Consider the following 23,691-nt stretch of genomic DNA (forward strand, 5'->3'; position numbering starts at 1 on the left):
TAAAGTATACTGTTACTGTACCTACACATTAGCAAAAAAAAAAAAAAAAAGTCAGTTACACTTTAAAAGGAATGCGTCACAAAACATTCTGCCAGTTAAAACCAGATAGCAACATATTTTTTTTTCAATTTGTTTTTATTGTTTTTATTTTCTGATCATACATTTTTTATTCTATTTCCCAAACACTATTATGGAGGCAGCCATCCTGCCTGAGCTATTGTTAACAGCATTTACAAAGCATTACAAAATTGCTCTATTGCAGCCGCATGGTCCATAGACACAATGGACAGAAAGGGACCCTACTGACTTACATGGGAAAGTCTTCTAGACATGCTCTGTGGCCTGTGCAGCAGTCATTCAACAAAGAAGGAATAATACGATCTGACAATCCCCTATTGTGAATGGTGGATCCTGTCTTATCCATACATAGAGATGATCTCATTATAGACAGGATTAGAATGAGTAAACTACAGTAAAGTGATCTGTACAAACCAAGAAGTGGCGGCAATTATTAGATGTAGTGGCCAGTGCAAAAACTGCAGGATTTTTTGTTTTAGTTTACATATAAAAAGTCACATGGAAAATCAAAAATAGCCCGCGTGTCTCGCGAGATTTACACTGGGAGCTTAACAGAGGTGCCGCGCGGACGTGCTGGGAGCTGACCGGAGCAGCTGTAAAGGTAAGTAACAGCTTCTCCGGCCTCCAACATGTCATGGTCTGTATTATGGCAATGTAAGTTGCCATAATACAGACCTAGACTCGAGTATAAGACGAGAAGGCTTTTTGAGCACAAAAATATGTGCCAAAAAACTCGTCTTAAACTCGAGTATATACGGTATGTTAAACATAAAAAAAGCAACACAGGTCAAACAACAGGTCATTTTCTAATGACACATTCCCTTTAAGCTACTGGTGCTATCTCCTATATACTGAATAACACAGATACACAAACACACACACAGAAACACATATAAGCACATACACACGCATAGACACACAAACACTTATTTACTTACATGCTGCAGGTTCTCTATTCTCCTTCTTCTCCTCTGGTGTGTTTTGGAGGCTAAAGGAGCTGCGATCATGAAATCATCAAAGGTCCTTTAGCCTACCATTACTGTTTCTCCAAGATCCTTCATACTCTGGTATGTACAACCATGACAGCCAAAGGTCCCCAGTGTATCTGGAGGGGCCAGGCCTGGTCTGAATTGTACTAGAAAAGACACCCCTTTTCAACCTAGCATTGACTTCCCCTGCAGTGTCATGCATTGCCCAGATAAATAGTGGATTGTAGGGCTAATCAGAAAAGATGCTGCAGCTTCAGAAGCAGCTAGCTCATCACACAAGGAAACCCTCTGCATACGCATAGGGGCAGAGAGGGAAGCAAGACTGAGCATGTGTGTCCACCTCAGCAGATTTAAAGAACTGGAAACAAAAAAGCAGTTCAATAGAAACAGCAGGTGGTGCTATACTGACATCACTTTCGGATTATTTGAGGATATAAGCTTTTTTTATAAAACAAAAAAGGTTTTATAGTAATGGGCTGGATATAACTATAAATATTTTCCATGGGTTTATCCCTTTAAAGATAAGCTTACATTAACACCTTTATGGTCCAGAATTTATGAAGATTGTAGTGTAAAGGAATTTTTTTTGCTTATTTTTGTAGATATGTCTTTAGTTACATCAGTATTAGATACATGACACTCACGAAAATGAACCCACCAGCTCAGGTCTTCACCTTGTGAGAAAGATGTAACAGATTTACATGCCTGAAATAATTTTGTTTTATTATACATAATTCAATCTGCAAAGTGAATTATTATCTACTCTGACCTAAAGACTATAATATGGATGATTAACATTTCCATAGGAAATTGCTATTTGAAGCTTAGGTCTGGTCTTGCTGAGATTTAACACATGCCGTTTAAAACTCTGTTAGTTACTTCTCGCGTCTTCGTGGCAACAGACTACTAACTGTCAGAAACTCAAAAGTCACCATAATAAAAAGATTGACAGCTTGTAGTCTGTTTCCAAGGAGGAGACCTTAAATGGAATTTTGCAACTTTCTGCAAAACCAAAACAGTTCTGAAAAAGTATTTTGATAAGTAGTTCTGAAAGGAATCTTTTTGTCCAACATACTTTTTCAATACCTAAGCAACCACATTAAAGGTGACTTATTTAGTGCAGGAGGTATCAATCTTGGCCTGCCTAAGTACCAAGGAGAACTGTGCATGTCACATTTTGAAACTGACACACTGGCCCACATTTACTAATACTGACTACAAGTAAGACCATATAAACTGAGATTTAAAATGATCCAGAATTATCACAGTGGCTGATGTTGGATGATAAACTGTGGGGGACCTATGGGCTGTCTAGTCCAGGGGTCAGCAACCTTTTGCACTTCAGCTTGTGTGAAACTATGACTCCCAGCAGATAAACATGCTTGGCTGTTCTTCAAACTCCCACAGAAGTGAATAAAGCATTCTGGGAGTTGTAGTTTCTGAACAGCTGGAGTGCCGGAGGTTGCTGATCCTTAGTCTAGTCCAGGGATGGGCAAACTGCGGCTCTCCAGCTGTTGTAAAACTACAAATCCCATCATGCCCTGCTATAAGCTGATAGCTGTAGGCAGACTGGGCAGACTGGGAGTTTTAGAACAGCTGGAGAGCCGCAGTTTGCCCATCCCTGGTCTTGTCTAAGTTTACACCATATTTTGGTGCATTTTTTGCACTTGGCTATGCATTGAAGCCATACCTCTTTACGAAGAAATCCATGTCTTTTTGTGCTAGGCCATGCCCCCGTTTTTGGCAAGTGATGAAGAGTGTAGAGTTTTTTGTGTGTGTGTGTGTGTGTGTGTGCAAATTGCACCGGATTTCTGGCTCAGAGTAATTCTCCTCCATTATGTTCACATTTCATTTTAGTGCACAGTTAGGGTATACTAAGCGGTATTCTCACAACATGCCTTTTTTCCCCAAAAATGTTGTTAATTTTAACTATGCTTTTCACTGTCTCAGACTGTATGGCACACAGTTGTAAATTATCAAACCAAATTTTTATTGTATACTTTCTATCAGCAGGTTTTCCAGAGTATATGAAAACCTTATGTTTCACCAGAGCCTAACCCATATGTAACATGAATGACCCATGAGAGTTAGAAGTTACAGGAATGGGTATAGCCTCTACCCCCAGTCAAAACAGTGTTTTTAGTGTTGGGTAGTTCTTTAAATTAATCAAATTCTTAAGAATCAAATCAGCCTGGTTGGAACCCCCACAGCAATAAGGAAATGAGACATGGCTTTAAGAAGGAGGGGAACACTAACTCCTTCAGTAGGTATTATCCATGTAATTGGACTGGCTTAGGCTAGCTCCTTAGGCTAGCAGTCTGGTTGTGCAAAAGGTGTATTGCTGACATAAGGGTGTGATGAGCACATATCTGGGGGCATCTCTTCTCCAATATGTGCATCACCTTTAGTCTTTCGGGCTGACAAATGGATGACACTAAGGTAGTTCCCTGTTCAGACTTTTCTTATTGTTCTTTATAATCTCTACTGAAGAGCTAATTGTACTTTTTGGTTGAAGGATCTTGTCATACTTTGACCCATTGGCACCTGTGAAAGCTGTCACTTGTTTTCTACATGCATTAATCCTCACTTGATTGAAAGAAAAAGGAAAAAGTCTGGTACCGTGTTAGCCAATAGAAAAATAGTTTAGTGCTCTCATTAAGAGAAACAAAATAAGAGTATTGCAGGTTATATAACTTTTAATGGCTAACAAAAATAGAAGTAATGATGTTACATAGCGAGCTTTCGAGACATCACCAGTCTCTTCATCAGGCTTACTACAAGAATATATGAAGAAACAGCAACATATATACAATAAGAACAGAGGCATAGGGGGAATGAATGGACATTTGAAAAAAAAATAAACAGAACAACATATTAAAGATCTTGAGAATGAGTCCTTAATTATCTTACAGATAAGGGGTGTGAAAGTTTTATGGTCTCTAAATTGATGTTATCTCAGAGACCTGGTGCCCCGACTAGGTCTATAGAAGACTCTTTAGATCTTGTAGTGCGTCATAAATCCCGGGGACAAATTCAGTCCAGTATTCAAAGTGTCAAGCAGTGTTATAAATTTGTATTCCCAAATTCTTCTAGCTTTTGGGGATTTGAAGTTACCTTTTAATATAAGAACTTTCATGTGTTCTACATTGTGTCCTGGGGTACAGAAATGCTTAGCCACAGGAAAGTGTAGCTTCTTCTCTTTAATTGTGTGGCGATGGGACCTCATCCTTGCATGAGTCTCTGTCCTGTTTCTCCAACGTAGAGGCCTCTAACAGGACATGTAGTGCAGAGAATCAGAATACAACATTGGATGTAGAACATGTGAATGTCCCAGGGATCCTATATTCCTGCTATGTGTTGGGGATCCGGATCTTATCTGTTGTCATTATATGGGAACAGGTTTTGCATCTTCTTATATTACAGGGATGGGTTCCCTTTTCTGTGGTACATGGCCTTGAACTTGATCTGATCAGAATGTTCCTTAGATTTGGAGGTTGTCGGTAAGCTAGTAAGGGGGGGTCTGGGAAGATTGTTTTTAGTCGTTCATCCTTACGTAGGACATGATGTAATTTTTTGGCAGTTTTCCTCAGTACCTCTAGTTGTGGGTTGTAGGTCACAGCCAGAGGTATGCGCTGGTTCTGTTTATTTTCATTGTATTGGAGAAGTTGACTTCTGGGGATCTTGGTGGCTCTTGTGATCTGATCTTCAATCGAAGCAGGATGATAGCCCTGGTGTAGAAATGTCCTTTTCAGATATTGTAAATGCTCATCCCTGTCTAATGGGCTGGAGCAGATTCGGTTATATCTGACGGCTTGACTATAGATGATGGACGTTTTAATATGTTTGGGGTGGAAGCTGTCCCATTTGAGGTATGTAGGCCGATCAATAGGTTTCCGATACAGAGATGTCTGTATTGAGCTGTCTTGAAGTTTTATGGTAGTGTCCAGAAAGCTGACTTCTGTGTGGGAATAGTTGAGGGTCAGGTTTATGGTGGGATGGAATTTGTTGAATTGTTCATGAAATGTTCATGAAATTGATGACATCATAATAATCTTCCCAGACCCCCCCTTACTAGCTTACCGACAACCTCCAAATCTAAGGCACATTCTGATCAGATCAAGTTCAAGGCCATGTACCACAGAAAAGGGAACCCATCCCTGTAATATAAGAAGATGCAAAACCTGTTCCCATATAATGACAACAGATAAAATCCGGATCCCCAACACATAGCAGGAATATAGGATCCCTGGGACATTCACATGTTCTACATCCAATGTTGTTTATCTGATTCTCTGCACTAAATGTCCTGTTAGAGGCCTCTACGTTGGAGAAACAGGACAGAGACTCAATGCAAGGATGAGGTCCCACCGCCACACAATTAAAGAGAAGAAGCTACACTTTCCTGTGGCTAAGCATTTCTGTACCCCAGGACACAATGTAGAACACATGAAAGTTCTCATATTAAAAGGTAACTTCAAATCCCAAAAAGCTAGAAGAATTTGGGAATACAAATTTATAACACTGCTTGACACTTTGAATACTGGACTGAATTTGTCCCTGGGATTTATGACACACTACAAGATCTAAAGAGACTTCTATAGACATAGTCGGGGCACCAGGTCTCTGAGATAACATCAATTTAGAGACCATAAAACTTTCACACCCCTTATCTGTAAGATAATTAAGGACTCATTCTCAAGATCTTTAATATGTTGTTCTGTTTTTGTTTTTTTTTTTCAAATGTCCATTCATTTTCCCCATGCCTCTGTTCTTATTGTATATATATTGCTGTTTCTTCATATATTCTTGTAGTAAGCCTGATGAAGAGACTGGTGATGTCTCGAAAGCTCGCTATGTAACATCATTACTTCTATTTTTGTTAGCCATTAAAAGGTATCAAACCTACAATACTCTTATTTTGTTTCTCTTAATGAGAGCACTAAACTATTCCTCACTTGATGACATGTTTGACACAGTATTTTGACATTAGTATAGTATTGTCCTATTATTTATTCTGACCTTCATTTTCTGGAAATATCTATATTTCTGGCAAGATCGCTTTTAAGGAAGACCGACTTGATTTATACAGAGCATTAGGTCAACCAAACACTAGCCTTATCCAAGTGTGGAAAGGTGTATGTTGAGTACCAGGGAAGCCTAAGGCTGCTGAGTGATGTCAGAGGGCTTGTAGAGCAGAAGGTTATAGTGTGAGCATTATGCAGAGGCAGGGGTGATTTACTGCATCTCTGGAGCTCTGCTTCCGCTCTCTGTGCTGCTTCACTGCATGCACACTGGCTGCTCCTACCTCCTCCCCTTTTGTTTCTCTTTCACTGCCTGGGATCAGCAGTCTTCAATGAAGAAAGCACAGCAAAGATGCTTAAAAGAGCTACATGGACACAATGTACAATAGCACGCTGTAAATAAGACATGCTGCAAGGAGCTTGAAGATTAGATACTGTCATATTGACATCTCTCCACAGTCATATTGGCTGGATGCAAAAAATAGAATCAATGGTATTTCTGAGTGATTCATTCCCAAACTGCAGACCTTGGATGATACTGCGCTGCATTCTGGTGTAGAAGACATCCAATATTGGTAGAAACCTCTGATAACAGCAGGATGTTGCTTGTCTGAAGGAAGGGGAGAATAGAGCACAGCTGCATGCATGGATGTGTTTGGCTTTGCAAAGATTGCTAAGCTATCCAGGTAAGTTTACCACTGTCACATTGTATGGATGGGGAGCATGTGTGTCCAGTGCTACTGTACCTCCTTAAAGAGGGGGGAGGGGGTATAAGCCAAGGCATGCAATCTGCAGTCGCAGGACTAGCATTGTAACAATCAGGGTCTCGCATTGATAATAGACCAAAGCTGCCATCTCATTCCTGTGACCTATTTCCTATTTACTTCATGTTTGAATTTCTGTGACCCTTGTTATTCGGTGGAGTTATATGGGAGCACAAACCGAAGCTAGCCACAGTCTGCTTTAGTGTCTAGCATCTTCACTCTGGGGGTGAATCTTCACATTGCTGTTAACAATGGACATGTCCAGAGATCAGACAGAGCTATACCACTGGTTGCTAACTGCTATGAATGTAAAGTATGTTATAGTACACATATAACCTATTTAATATACTGCAGGACTATGATAGATAGATAGATAGATAGATAGATAGATAGATAGATAGATAGATCTATAATAGATAGACCTATGATAGAAAGATAGATAGATAGATAGATAGATAGATCTATAATAGATAGACCTATGATAGAAAGATAGATAGATAGATAGATCTATAATAGATAGACCTATGATAGAAAGATAGATAGATAGATAGATAGATAGATAGATAGATCTATAATAGATAGACCTATGCTAGAAAGATAGATAGATAGATAGATAGATAGATAGATACAGTAGATAGATAAAACTATAATATATAGATAAATAAAACTAAGATAGATAAATAAAACTATAATAGATAGATAAATAAAACTATGATAGATAGATAAAACTATTATGAATAGATAGATAGATAGATAGATTATAAATAGATTGCTAGACAGATCCCAGCTGATATAGAGAAATGACTTTACTTGATACTTCTTCGGGCCTCAATCAATGTGGCAAACATCTTTGTGGCAGTGTAAAGGTTAGCTCACTGTAAAAGCACAATGGTTAATAAGTTTCTTAGCATTCATATATCTGAACACTCTTCTGGTCTGCTGCTTTACCTCGACACAAACACATTCGTATTTTGCAACAGTTGCTACAAGATAATTCCAGAGGAGTGAACAGCACGGGCCTACTTATTTTATATAGTGCAGTGTGTGTACTAGCTTACGGTAAGAAACCGAACACGTCACGTTAAAGCAGTGTTCTAAGATAACCTCTTGACTATCATTAATATGAAGAATGCACGAAGCTCACAGGAATTTCTCTGAATCACCGAGGCCTTTTATTAGAGAAGCAATGGAAATAATATCAGTTTTTATTTTGCCCACACTTTTCCTGAACTTTTTTCATATTCCTAATTGTCCAGTACACCCAGTCTCAGTGCTATTGGCAGAGAACCTTTTAGGATTTAGAACCATAATATACATATTTTTTTATAATTTTTATAATGCAAGCATTATAACTGTAATATGAGCATTAACATAGTGTTATATAGTAGTGTAAATTACTCAATTTTAGAAATATTTAATTTGGATATGGTAATAAAGATAAAAAATATGGGGCCCATTTATTAAGATTGGCTTTTTAGATGCCGGTCTTAATAAGGCTCTGCACTAGCAGTGGATCCGCTGAAGTTATAAAGAGGCATCGGCCTTTACATACCCGCTTCTAGACATAAGACGGCTTCCTAGCTGTCTTACAAGTAGACCATTAAGAAAATGAGATGGATCTGCCGGCAAGTCCCCGACCACGCCATGTCCACTTTTTAGACCTGCCATGAGTGGGGAGAAGTTACAGATTGCGGCGCAAAGGACCTCTGCGCTAGAAATACTCTTAAATTAGACATATTTCTGTTTAATAAATGACCCCCTATGTATTTTGATGAGCCATAGTGGTATATAATATAAAATAACATATACTTTTGAGTATTTTATGTATTACAGTCGTTTTAAATCTATAAAAAGATCTTCAATCTTTTATTAGGCTATAGCAAATTTGCAATCGTTTTTTTAAACTTGATAATATATGATGTAATAAGAACCAGGCATATTCCTATATTCCTTACTATTCTGTCCCGTTGCACTCTTTTTTCCCAACAGCATGCTTGTCTAATTAAGAACCTTAAAGGAATTAAATCCCTCTTCATAGGACATTCGTTTAATTACTTGCATAAAAAGATTATAGGTCTGTGTAGTTCACTCTTTCATTTCTAGCGAGATATGATTTTGACAGTCTTGAAAAGTTGTTAAAAGTCATTAAAAGGACAGTAATTACAGTCGTCATCTGAAGCTATTTACAACTCCAGATGCAAACATAAGATTTGCTGTCAAGAAATCAGCCGTTATGTTGATGTTGTTCTGAAACGTGGGGAATAAAAGTGCTTTCATTGCAGGATTTTCTGATTTCTGAGTGGATAATCTTCCTAAAGGATTTAGCTCTGATCACAACATTTATAAAGAAGTGCTTCCAATTCCAGTGGTGCAGATAGTACTTGCCTGTATTCCCCCATGTCTTATAATCAAGCCTCTGCACACAGCAAATGTCTACTCATTGACATCAGTCATTAGGGGTGAGCGAATCGAGCTTCGGATCCAAGATCCGATTTGTTCCTAAAATCTGTTTTAATGTTATACGGAATCTCTATACAGCATTAAAACAAATTGTAGGAACGAAGCTTGATTCGCTCACCACTAACATACATCAAAGAAACACTCCATTCTGAATATGCATGCTTAGTAGTGATGAGCGGCAGGGGCAATATTCGAATTTGCTATATTTTGCAAATATTTTGTAAAATATATATCATATATTTAAGAATTCGATAATTCACGATTATATTCTTGATTGCGAAAATCGGCAATGTAATATTTGCGTAATGCGCGTGAAATCCAGGCGTGGGTCACTTATGTTACAGTTTTCAAGCTGGTATAAGTTTCCTGAGACTGGAGAAAATGGTTGGCACGGCAGAACATTACAATAGCTTTATATGCAGATAGAGTGCTCCAATATATTTGCGCTTGTGAATTTTCGGCAATTAATGATGTGCATATTTTTTTGCAATACGTACAACTTGTGACATCACAGCACTATGTCTGTAGCATGTATGTATGGACAGCAGAACCTATTACACTGCCTAACACCTTGCACTGGAACCTATCAACTACACTATAGATCAATCTAACCTACACTGACTATCTGAATTATATATATAAGTTACCATATTTTTCGCCCTATAAGACACACCAGCCCATAAGACTCACCTAAGTTTTTGAGGAGGAAAATAAGAAACACATTTTTTTTAACCAAAAGGTGTGCTTTTGAACTAATGGTGGTCTGTGCATGACACTATTATGGAGGATATGTGGATGATGCACTGTTATTGAGGGGATCAGTTGATGGCACTGTTATGTGGGGATCTGTGGATGGCACTGTTATGGGGGGATCTGTCTATGGCACTGTTATGGGGGGATCTGTCGATGGCACTGTTATGGGGGGATCTGTCGATGGCACTGTTATGGGGGGATCTGTCGATGGCACTGTTATGGGGGGATCTGTCGATGGCACTGTTATGGGGGGATCTGTCGATGGCACTTTTATGGAGAGGGGCCTCTGTGGATGGCCCTATTATGGGGTCGGGGATCTGTAGATGACACTGTTATGGGGGAGATCTGTGGATGACACTGCTATATATGTGTCATCCACAGATTCCCCGCCCCATAACATTGTCCCCCAATACACCGGGCCCTGCCGTTCACAACAGTATTTCTAAACAGTAATCCTTAACCTCTTAATAACTTTAACTAAAGTTGCGCTCTCCCCTGTATCAGCACTTACTAATGAGCATCCGGAGCAGGGAAAGCGGCTGACAGCGTTACGTTACTCACTGACGTTGCGTGCCTGCTCCTCCCACTTTATGAATGAAGCAGGTGGAGCAGGCACGCAACATCAGTGAGTGACATAACGCTGCCAGCCGCTCTGCCTGCTCTGGATGCTCACTAGTAAGTTCTGATACAGGGGAGAGCGCAACTTTAGTTAAAGTTATTAAGAGGTTAAGGATTATGGTTTAGAAATACTGCTGTGAGCGTCGGGGCCCGGTGTAAGAGCACAGTGACTGCACCGGGCCCCGCCGCAAGTTCCCGGACTCCAGCCCCTCCTCCCTCCCCGCTGATACATCGCAGTCTGCGATGCTGCAGCATCGCAGACTGCGATGTAAGATGGCAGCATTCGCCCCATAAGACACAGGGGCACTTTCCCCCCACTTTTGAGGGGGGGAAATGCGTCGTATGGGGTGAAAAATATGGTAACTGTCTAATGTAATACAACAAAGCACAGAGCACAGCAATGACACTGTTGTCTCTCTCATAACTGCAATAAACTTTAGAAAATGGCTGCTGGGGAGGTTCTTATATAGTAAGAGGTAGGAAACTTTCCTATTGGTTGCTAGGGATGTTGCTAAGCTCAGACAAAGACACTGCAGCCTTCTCATTGGCTCACAAGCAAGAAGCAGGGAGGGAGGGTTCAGATGGAAAAAAAATCTAGAATATTCGTAAATACGAATATATAGCACTATATTCGAAATCTTAGCGAATTCTCAAAGTTATGATATTCGCGATTAATATTCATGATTCGAATATTCGCGCCCAACACTAATGCTTAGTTTTCAGTATTTTTCATTCAGAATATTGGAACAATAAATTCAGAAGGACTTTCCTTGTAAAATCCATGTTTAAGCTGGGAACTGCACTATATTAGGGTAGAGTCACATCACCGTTTTGTTTTCTGTTCTTCTGATCCATCAGAAGAAAATGAAAAATAAAATAAAAAGAAAAACAGATCCTTTATTTTAAGCATCCGTTATGCTAATTTTACATCCTTTTTAGCCATTTCTGTCTGAGATCCGTTATTTTAGACAGAAGAAAACGTTCTTCCTGGAGGACTTTTTCTCCCATCTATAATAACAAATATCAGACGGAAATGGCAAAAACTAGACTAGTGCAAAATTTGTATAACGGATGCCTAAAATAAAGGATCTATTTTTTTTTCTGTTCTTCGAACAGATCAGAAGGACAGAAAACAAAACGTTGATGTGACTCTACCCTAAGCACCTTTATGTTTTGCCGTAATACAAATTGATGTTCATTTGTGAAAGTTAGGTGGGTTTACAGTGTCCAGTCTAACAGTATGTTCTCACATGGCAAGTCTGTTGTGGAGAATCTAAAGTGGATATGGTCAAAATATGTAGCAGCAAAATTTTCAAATCATGCACATTTTTCTACAGATTTCTGTGAATTTGCAGCAGATTTCACCCCATACAGTGCCAAGGGTGAAATCCGTGGCAGATATCCACAAACATAAATTGGCATGCTATGAATTTAAAATCTGCACCACTGGTGGACTGTGAATTATCTCTGCATTGTGTGGAGGAGATAACTAAAATCTCATCCTCTTAGCTGTTACTGTAAATTCTGTGGATTTTCCTCACGCAATTCTGCTCCAAAAAAATCTGCATAATTTACACTATTTATGGCCTGCGTCTGCCAAGTATTTTTGTCCAATACTTCATATTTGTAGCTAGAATATGTATAACCTTATGTTTTTCCTTGTAGTTTTTTCCTTAATTACATTTTATAAGGCACACAATACATGCTTAGTTATGGCATTGTGCAAGTTCCATGAAAGAAAAAAGTGTGAAACAATTATAAAAGACCAGAGTTAGGCCTCATGCACACGGCCGTGTTCCGTGGCCGAGAGCGGTCCGTGGTAACACGGCCTGGATTCCTGTTGCGAGCAGGAGTGCACGGCGTCATTGGTTGCTATGACGCCGTGCGCTTCATGCCGCCGCTGCACTACAGTAATACACTATACGCCGTGTGCTCCTGCTCTCAACAGGAATCCAAGCCGTGTTACCACGGACTGCTCTCGGCCGCGGAACACGGCCGTGTGCATGAGGCCTAACACTGGGTAACAGTTGGTGAACAATGGATAAACATCACAGAATGCATTCCCTAGGCATGTTAGTCAGGATCTCATAAGGTAATGATCTGTAGACAGGCAGGTTATAGTAACTGTAGACTGGGACAAATTAGCTAAGTTTAACAAGCTCCATGATCTGAAGGAAGTTGCAGAAGCAACTGCATAAGTGAGGTGGTGTTGGGGTTATGTAAAGATTGGAGGGTTCCAGACAGTGTAGGACTGGGATGCCTAGGCTCCACCAGCAAAATTTAGATTGGGGGCCCACCGTACGGATACATTCAAATATTACCTGTTCACACAGAAGCAAGATGCTACCATATGATTGAATATGGGGGTCCCTGCAGCACCTTTGAGAAGGTAGGTCCTGGGGAGAAGAGGACACTGGCTAGCTTTCCTCTATACATAGAAGTCATCTCAGCTCTGGTCGTGTCTATAATAATAAACTGGGGAGTTTCTTTAAAAATCTATAAAGTATTTTATATGAACATAGGCTGGTTGAGGTGCTGTACATTGAATATATGTATGTAGTGCAGTAATTCTACTGTGTTATGTGCCACTTGTTCAGGGGGTAGGGGACTAGGGGCCTACCTTGCTCAGGGCCCACCAGGGAATTTGCCTGTACGCCTGTGGGCCAGTCTGACCCTGGTTCCAGATCTGTTTTCCCTTTTTGGGGAATTTGAAGATCCAGGGAGCAAATTTCTTCTATATGCAAGATTTGGGCAACTTTTTGTATCCAATGGGAGATGGGGCATTACTATTCCTCCTGTATAGGGGAATCATAGCTTTAGAGGCTAAGACTCCCTGAGCCCACAGTAAACTATTGAAGAGAAACTGAATAACCTAATATTTTTCCATAGGTATTTCAATAACAATCAGTGATGACGTCACCATGTGATAATGCTGGGAGCACGCGGTGACGTCATCATGCTCAGCGCAAGTCCTTCAGCAGGCCTTTTTCAATGCACAGCAAGTGAATGAGGTGAGTATTTGTATTTTTTTTTCCCGTTCTTTCTAAGACAACTGCAGCCGCAATTTGAGGAAAAATGATTTGTTACCAAGAAGCTCAAGGAAATTCAACTTTGTTTAGATTTAAAGGGAGTCTGTCACCTCTATATGGCCATATACAGTGCTTACATGGCTCTGTAGCACACCTATACAGGATTGTACAGGTACCTTTGTTCTTTTCTTTAGACCTTGCACCAGCAGGAAAAACTAAGTTTAATTCATATGCAAATGAGCACTCGCAAGTGCCCAGGGGCGGCGTTCAGTGTGTAGGTGCCCAGGCTGCTCTGCCTTCTTTTCACTTTTCTCCTCCCCAGCCTCTTCCTTTGCCCTATCAATGAGGCAAGAGACTTGGAGGACGGGCAAAGGCAGAGACTGGGGAGGAGAAAAGTGAAAAGAAGGCAAAGCAGCCTGGGCACCTACACACTGAACGCTGCCCCTCGGCACTTGCGAGTGCTCATTTGCATATTAATTAAACTTAGTTTTTCCTGCTGGTGCAAGTCTAAAGACAAAGACAAAGGTACCGTTACAATCCTGTATAGGTTTGCTACAGAGCCATGTAAGCACTTTATATGGCCATATGGAGGTGACAAACTCCCTTTAAAGTTTTCCTAAAATTCGGACCGAATTCCACTTCCTGTAACATCCCCTGACATGTCTGTTTTAGAAACTTCTTACCTTCCCTATGTAACAACAATTCTGTTGCATCTAGTCTTATGACTCTATGTTGTACTATTCCTATATTATTCCGGCTACAAATTGTGAATTAATCACTAGTCTGACAATGGGAACACTGATTGGATAATGTCAGACTGTGTAGGGACGCACACCCAACTGGTAACACCCATCTTGACCTTCATTGCAAACTGCTAGTAATAATTTACAACTTCTAGTAGAAATAATAAAGGAATGGCACAGCATAGAGTCATAAGAATAGATTTTTCTGAATTGTTATTACATGGGGAATGCAGGTCCTTACTAAAACAGACATGTTAGGAGGTGATGAGTCTTCCTTAAAGCCAATTGGCATCTAAGAGCTGTAAACTGATGAAGCTACGATGGGTATACAGTAGTGTTGGGCGAGCATGCTCGGCCGAACACCAGTTCAGCTCGGTCATCGCTATGCTCGGCCGAATATCACGTGTGCTTGAGCTCAATGCTTGAGTCAGTGTATTTAAATCTAATTTAGTCTCTATTTCTGAAAAGTTTCTGGCGGGATTCGGACTCACAACCTTCTAGATTACAGCCCAGAATGTTAACCACTACACTATATAGCTGCATGGCCAGTTACTTAAAAAAAAAAAAAAAGAGACTTCTGCTGTATAGGAATACTTACTAGTAGTAAGTATTCCTATATAGCAGAAGTCTCATATTATTTTTTGAGTAACTGGGCATGCAGCTCTATAGTGTAGTGATAATACTATAACAAAACAAAGACAGGTGCACACTGCGGTCTTACTAACACTCGTACTGGTATAAAATTGAGAGATTAGCCAACATATCCTGCTTGGAGGACATGGCTGAGCCCGAGCACCGCGCCAAGGTTTCTCAAGTAGCTCGGGACCTAACGCTAAACCTACCTGGGCCGCATGGGTAATACCAGGAGCAAGTGGGCAAATTACAGGAGCACAAGGTCCGACTCACAGTGAATCTCCCAGTAACCTGCAGCATGTGACCATGCATACAGTGGGAGAAGGGCGAGAGCTCTGAGCCCCACCCAAGACTGGCTGATATAGCCCGGGCCTCACATGTGCACCAGAATGCTGCCTGTGGATGGAAATAAAGGCACATTCAGACTAGGAGTTTCTACACCTCCAAAAAATTCAATATACAAACTACAGATTGGTGTGGTAATAAAAAGCAGGACGTGCTCAACGCCATATGCAGTGGTGCATCTATACACTGGGGGCAGATTCTGCACTTGTGGCCCGCTGGTAATGGCAATCCCCAGCAAAAATGCATACAATTGAGGATGGCTGCAGCGGACCACAAGTACCTCAATGGTACTCCTGTAATTTGCCCACTTGCTCCTGGTATTGCCCATACAGCCCAGGTAGGTTTAGCATTAGGTCCCGAGCTTTCAATTTTGGGACAAATTTATTCATGCCTAACTCGAGTCTGTGGATTTTACTTCATTCAATCTAGCAGGGTAAAATCACGGATTTTGTTCTTGAATGTGTGGTTGTTATGTTACAATGTCAGATGCTCTATAAATGTTCATTGCTACTAGGTTTAACAACAAACACTTTAAAACATGTATTTTTCATTCTGAGCGCCTAACTGTGACATGGACACAACAATTTCGACATTGGAAGTGGCTCCCTTCATACTTAAGTATTATCCATACCAGTATTCACAAGGGAAACATTGCTTCTAGCCTCTCTCTCTTGAATTTACACGTAATATCCTTCTATCTCCCATGGTTCATAATGCTGAATTCATGTGAGAATTGTATTTTAATACAGGAGCCTCAACTGCGTGAATCCTGCTGAGACTGTTGTTTTCCAAATGGAGATGTGAGATTTTTTTTTGTGTCCGCATAAAGTTTGATTCAAAATATTATCCTTGGCTGCAGTGCATGGTAAACTAGCTTGTGTGGACAGCTCCAGGATTTAAACTTGGGTCGGGTGCATCTCCTTGTTGGCTGCCACCTTTTACTGTATCCACTGTATGATCTGTTTTGTTTTTTGACAACTACTAGAGAACATTTTATAAGAAGTATTGTGCTTTGTGGTAGAGTAGTTGTTCTTGCAAATTCTGAGTTTGTTAAAAAATCTAATTTGTATCATTCTTGCTTATTTCCAAATTGCTCTGAAGCTCAGCCTTGTTTCGCATAGCTAAAATGTTAACTAGATAGAAACTGTATTATATGTATAAGAAAAAACTAAGCCAACTGATGTCACCAAGTTTGGCAGTTACTCTTCATGTGTTGTATTTTATAGGTACTCCTCAGTCAAAGGAGGATTAAAGTTACTGCAGATGTTATTTTTTTTTTGTGTGTAGTGAAAAGTTGTATCAATTCCTTAAGGTTTTTAAGACCTCTGTATTCTGTAGGAACCTTCATTGATTTACTTTTCACAGTACACACAGGTACAGAAAAGGGGGGGAAAAAAAAGGAAATATAAATGGTTTAAAGAGCAGGCAATGATTGGGACAGAACCATTTGTTCCAGATAATTTCCCACTTGTAAGGGGAAGTGATAGCTGCATTTTCCTGCTGCAATCACCTGCACTATAGGAACAAGGGATTTCTACTGGCATCTCTTGTCCCCATTCAGAATTATTGTAGTGTCCGCATAAACAATTAGTTCACCAGGTGATCGGCCGCACCTTTGCAGCCCAATAATTGTCTTGTGTCAAGGGACCTTAAGGGTGAAATGTTATCAACAAATCTTATCTGTGGATTTCTATGTCAGTATAAATTATAGCTGATTTCAAAAACAGATTTCACTTACAAAGTAGTACAAACTAAAATTTGATTTTGCTAATACTCCTGGCCAGAAAGATGCTAACCCTTGGTAGCCTTGGCAAAGAGTTACATAGTTAATACGGTAGAATAAAGACATAAGTCAATTAGGCTCAACCAAGGGATAGGTGGGTATGTGAATCCCAGAAAGAAATAAGACTCAGATTTCTACATATTTTCATAAACATTAAAGGGAACCTGTCATTAACTTTATGCCGACCGTATTGAGGGCAGTATAAAATAGTGACAGAAATGCTGATTTCATTGGTATGTCACACATCAACTAAAAGTAAGTGGTTGCTGAGAACCAGCATTATAATCATTGCAACCCAGGCCTTGAAAAGAGTCAGATCTACCTGAGAAGAGTCATGGTTATTCCTAATCTCCTGCTCTCCCCATCCATCTGCTGATAATTGGCAGTTGTCTCCTAGAGAGAAAGGAAAGGGAGAAAACTAGGTAACAGACTGTCAGTCATCAGCAGATGGGCAGGAGAGCAGGAGATTATGAATAACCAGGACTCTTCTCAGGTAGATCTGACTCTTTTCCAGGCCTGGGCTGCAATGATTATGATGCTGGTTTTGGCAACCACTCACTTTTAGCTCATGAGTGACACACCGCTGAGATCAGCATTTCTGTCACTACTTTATACTGCCCTCTGTACGGACAGCATAAAGTTGATAACAGGATCCCTTTAATGTCATTTACTTTTAGGAATTAATCCCTTTATAAAACTATCCACTGTTCCTACTGTGAAAACATCCTAAGGCAGACTATTCCACAGATTTATAGTTCTTACAGTAAAGAAGACTTGACGCTTCTGGAGACTAAACTTTTTCTTCTTCAGTCGGAGGCAGTGCCCCCTTGTCTTTTGAGGACATTTTACATTATACCGTTTTTCACCATATTTTTTGTATGGCCCATCTATATATTTGTATAGGTTAATCATGTTCCCCCTTCTGTTCTCGAGACTAAATACATTTTATTCTTCTAATCTTTCTTCATAACTAAGACCCTTCATGCCCCTTTTTAATTTAAAGTCAGACATAAAACAAAGAATGAAATAAAAATGTAAAACATCAAAACTGAAACAAAGCCCATAATACAAGTATTTTTATGCAGATTTTTTGACAATACATGCACACTGACTGGCTACTTTATTAGAGACTACCTGGCCTCCCATGAGTGGAGCTTCCCTGTATGGAAATTAGACACATGACCCCCGAAGTACAGCATACTATCAGGTGAGCAAATTCCCTGTGGATTACTTTTATTGTGGATCCACATTAGAATTGGAAAAATCAAGCAATATGAATGATTTTTTGGACAAGGCATGATCATTGGTTAAAGTGCAACAGATAGTCCAGCACTTTAGGGGGGAAATCAATGCTCCGTCAGTTCCGACTACAACCAGTTACTGGTCGAAACTCGTCAACTAGGATGTGCAAATGTGCAGTGGGGTCCACTGTATGTGTTTGTAGTTTGTACCAATAAAGACGGAGCATCGATATCCCCCCTAAAGTGCTGTACTATCTGTTCTACTTTTGCTTATTTGAGAGCTTGCCTGGTTCGGTCCGTGCACGGGAGACACCATATGCAGGGTGAGCTGGTTTGTTTTCTATGATCATTGGTTCTGGTCTAACCAGAGCTAGTATTTCAAATACTGCTAACCTTTTGGGGCTTTCTAATGTAACTGTACTGAGAGTACATGGGGAATGGTTTGATCGAGGAAACCACTCCACTGCTAACTGCTTGCAATTAGGACCCACCAATCCTCAATTGCAACTTCACACAAACGGGAAGGAACAAGTATATATACCTACAAATATTAACATATACAAAAAATGAGCATAAAATGATTTCATACCAGTCAATCAAATTTTCAATCTAAAAAGGCCATTCATGGCAGTAGCGGGACATTCATTGCAGCCTGGCTCACCAAGGAGGTAGATAGACCATCAAGTGATGTGCACCATGTTCTGTCTACCTCGATGTTGAACCAGACAGCAATGAGTGCATTATTATTTCAGATTATATGTATATTGTTTAGGGAAGTGTTATATTTAAATATATATGTAGTTTGAAGAAAGTGAAGAAGCAGCACACTGTATAAGCATATCTCCTAAATATATATGTATATATGCCTCTACATATATACTGTACATATATATTGGCCCTTGTCTATGGGCTCGTACAGGTGGGACCTGTGGGTATACATGGAGATGGGTGTAAGCCCCCTTGGCAGCATACATCTCTATATATATATATATATATATATATATATATATTTATACTGGTGGGCTTATTGGTTTTGTCTATGGGTATGTATATGTATATTTATGGATGTGCCCCAAACATCCATGAATGTATATATATATATATATTTGTGGTCATGGCTACGGCCAAGCGGTATCCGGAAACCCTAGGGAGAAAACAACGGGAACAACCTAACCCAGCTAGGCGTGTCTTAGCTGACCTCACTAAATGGCTTGTTGTGTGCCCTAAGCCATGATCGTGGGTAGGCCTATAAGTGGGCATACCCTGTGGAAATGAGAAGATAAGGGAGGGAGGGTGGGGCACCTGAAAACACACACCTGTGAGTGAGGGTGTGGCTCGTATATGAAGAGCCTCCGCCCCTCCCACAAATGCAGGCTGACTAATCAGCCTTACCAACTTGTGGTCATGGCTACGGCCAAGAGGTATCCGGAAACCCTAGGGAGAAAACAACGGGAACAACCTAACCCAGCTAGGCGTGTCTTAGCTGACCTCACTAAATGGCTTGTTGTGTGCCCTAAGCCATGATCGTGGGTAGGCCTATAAGTGGGCAAAAACCAAGCCAAGTAGGGTAGAAGAGGAATTTGAATGGCATGTACAAACTAATCCCCAAGCCAACTGCAAGGCATCCGGGATCTAGAGCGAAAATTCGGGGTATGTGAGGCAAGACCAGTAGGAAACCTACAACCCATCTTGTGGATGACAAGGCCAGAGACTATGATGCTCAATATTGCGGATATTGCACAAAAGCGGAATGGAGGACCGAGAAAACGTTGTGAAATGGATCATAAAAACCAACTGAAACTTGTAAAGTTTGGTTCTAGTGTGAGTACTGGCAATGCCCTAGCGTCAGGAGATCATGGGACCAAAACCTAACTGCCTAGACTATGCAGGAATGAGGGCCAAAAAGAACCATGTAGATAGGAAGAGAATCCTTGAATAGTTACCCAGACAACAGCTATCCGCGCTTTGTTCTACTGTGCGCCCCTGAGAATTGCTTTTACGCTTGAGACGTGAAGACCGACCTACTATCTGAATCTTCTACCGTGAGAAAATGCTGGACCTTGTCCAAAATCCGATTCAGCGTGGTTGTAGGGAGTCGGAGGTTAGTGCGGCAAGAAGCTATGAAGCCATAATATACAAGATTCTGTCTATGCCCTCCCATGAGTGAGGGAATGCAATGCAATGAAGCTACTGGCAAAAATGAATTCCTGGTCGTGGTAAAAAGGCAAAGACTTTGCGTGGGGACCTGGTTGACAAGATATGATCGACTACAATCAGAGACTGAAATGCTAGAGCGAATTGCCCTACTTGTTCTTCCTCTGACAGGACCTGAACGAAAGCATGAACAATTAAAGAAAGACGAAATATCTGCGTAAGACATGACAATAATGCTGTAGGGCGAACCGGACCAGTTTGCGGTCAAAACATAAAATGAGCGATCAACGTGGATTATTAGGGAAGCAGGTATGTATGCGATACATAGGGGCCATAGGGCCGAAGCAGTCGTCGGGCCCCCGAAGCCATGGGGCCGAAGCAGTCGTCAGCCCCCGAAGCCATAGGGCCGAAGCAGTAGTCGGGCCCCCGAAGCCATAGGGCCGAAGCAGTAGTCGGGCCCCCAAAGCCATAGGGCCGAAGCAGTCGAAGCCATGGATCAACATGGAGCGATCAACATGGATTATTAGGAAATTAGGGAAGCAGGTATGTGTGCGATACATAGGGGCCAGCCTAGATGCACAGATGGACAACCAACCAGGCAATCAGCCCAGCAGGACTGAAAACAGTCGTCGGGCCCCCGAAGCCAAGGGGCCGAAGCAGACGTCGGGCCCCCGAAGCCAAGGGGCCGAAGCAGGTCGTCGGGCCCCCGAAGCCAAGGGGCCGAAGCAGGTCGTCGGGCCCCCGAAGCCAAGGGGCCGAAGCAGGTCGTCGGGCCCCCGAAGCCATGGGGCCGAAGCAGGTCGTCGGGCCCCCGAAGCCATGGGGCCGAAGCAGGTCGTCGGGCCCCCGAAGCCATGGGGCCGAAGCAGGTCGTCGGGCCCCAGAAGCCATGGGGCCGAAGCAGTCGTCGGGCCCCCGAAGCCATGGGGCCGAAGCAGTCGTTGGGCCCCCGAAGCCATGGATCAACATGGAGCGATCAACATGGATTATTAGGAAATTAGGGAAGCAGGTATGTGTGCGATACATAGGGGCCAAATCAGCCTAGATGCACAGATGGACAACCAACCAGGCAATCAGCCCAGCTGGTTTGAAAACAGTCGTCGGGCCCCCGAAGCCATGGGGCCGAAGCAGTCGTCGGGCCCCCGAAGCCATGGGGCCGAAGCAGTCGTCGGGCCCCCGAAGCCATGGGGCCGAAGCAGTCGTCGGGCCCCCAAAGCCATTTTTATTTTTTTTTTAAGAATTATAACTATGAAAAGTGACATGAATAAGGTGCACGTGAATTAAACCATGAGCCTGACCGATGTGGCAGGTGATACCCAAGATAAACTACGTGGCCTGAATAACATGCAAGGCGAAATATCGTTAGGAATGAGACCTGACCAACGTGGAAGGTGACCCCAATAGTTCAACTGCATGACCTGAAAAGACGAAGGGAAACGTGACAGAAAATGGAGATAATAACGGACATTATCTCAAATTAATAACATAAGCAGGTAAAGATATGAGTCATTCAAAAGCATAGCTGCACAGGTGGACAGACAACCATTGGTCAGACCCCTGAAGCCATGGGGCTGAAGCAACCACCAGGGGCCCATGGGGCCGGGCAGCCGCCGGGATGCGAACCTTAGAATTAAGGACGGCTGGGGAAAAGATTGGGCCTTAACCCAACGGGTTTAGTAAGCAACCGGGACTCGAGAAACTAGAAAGACAAAGACATGGACTCGCATAACCTCCAACAGAAACCTGGGACACTAACCAGCCTACAACCATGTCGTACCCTTAACAAACAAAACATGAAAAGCGGTCAAGGGGCCCCCGGAGCCATGAGGCCGGATCGGTCATAGGGCCCCCGAAGCCAGTGGGATGACGTTGCGGTGACGATAAGTAATTAAAACGTAAGCCGGACCTGATGGCATATGAAGCGACTTGAATGATTGGATTGGTTAGAAGGTGGCCTAAGGAACATGACTGCCAACAGGCGTTAAAAATATAGACATTAGTAATCCGAAGCACGTGCATACATAAAACACTAACCACCGTGAACCATAAACGTAAACATGAAATGCCTGGGGCATTGCGAGTTCGCTAAGAGAAGTCTCTTATTGTGACAAACAAATGAACAGCTTGTGAAAACATACCAGGAAACGGACTCCTATCGGCCCACTGACCTCCGCTGAGGAGCTGTTTGGTGAACTAGGGCAGGAGACCAGTCTGAGTAAATACGAAACAGGATTAAACAGAAACTAGGCCTATGGAATGTGACAGACCACCGAGGAAGGGAACGTAAGCCTGAAAAGAACGCAGTTATGTTTGTCAGGAGAGAGGTACCAGAGCGGTGGGTGCAGACTGCCCCGGTGAGATTGAGCAAAACCATGATGTAGCAATAAACAGGAGAATGCAGCTTTGAGTGGGAGCAGAGTACAACACATGATGTAACAACAAATGGGTGAATGCAGCTTTGGATGTGAGTGGTACCTAAAAACATGGTATAGGCGCATGAAAAGCATGGTATAAAGACGTATAAATGCAACCTGAAAGTGAGCAGAGTATTGACGTGATGCGAAAGCAGACATGTGGACGCAGCTCTAGTAGTGAAAGGAGTATAGGACAAGATGTGAAAAGCAGACATGCGGACGCAGCTTTGGATGTGAACGGAATATTAACTTGATGTGACCGCAGACATGGAAAGCGGCTTTGGTGAGTGGGGTATACAACCTGGTGTAGCAGTAGAACTGTGAACACAACTTTGGGTATAAGCAGAGCATGAAGATTGGTATAAACGCAGCTCTGGTTGTGAGTGGAGCAAGGTGGGAACACCAGGGTGGTGCGTCCAGAGCATGAAAACGGAGTAACAGTAGCAGCTATGGCTGTAAGCCGAGTATACAACATGTAATAACAGGCATGTAATACGGATCCGGCTGTCGGGGATGGAATGAGATGTAACAGCCAACAGGTGAGCGCAGCTTGAGTGTGAGACCAATCTGAGTGAATACGAACCAAGAGTAGAAAAGTGCAGTACAGTGAAGACGTGCCGATGCAGCATAAGACATTAAATAAAAGCCGAAAGTGTAAATGCCGCT

The 23,691-nt window shown here is 41.8% G+C and overlaps 1 protein-coding gene across 2 annotated transcripts in view; it reads left to right on the forward strand.

The window, feature by feature from the left end:
• The first annotated feature begins 6,442 nt into the window (after window positions 1-6,442).
• Window positions 6,443-23,691, forward strand: part of FRMPD4 (FERM and PDZ domain containing 4) — a 553,304-nt gene continuing 536,055 nt past the window's right edge. For both annotated transcript variants that reach the window (XM_044286281.1, XM_044286283.1), the window contains exon 1: window positions 6,443-6,774. In XM_044286281.1, coding sequence (XP_044142216.1) covers window positions 6,734-6,774 — 41 coding nt within the window. In that variant the 5' untranslated portion in view covers window positions 6,443-6,733. The remainder of the gene's footprint in view (window positions 6,775-23,691) is intronic.

The sequence above is a fragment of the Bufo gargarizans genome, chromosome 3 (genome assembly GCF_014858855.1).
Source record: "Bufo gargarizans isolate SCDJY-AF-19 chromosome 3, ASM1485885v1, whole genome shotgun sequence".
In the NCBI taxonomy this organism is placed as follows: domain Eukaryota; kingdom Metazoa; phylum Chordata; class Amphibia; order Anura; family Bufonidae; genus Bufo; species Bufo gargarizans.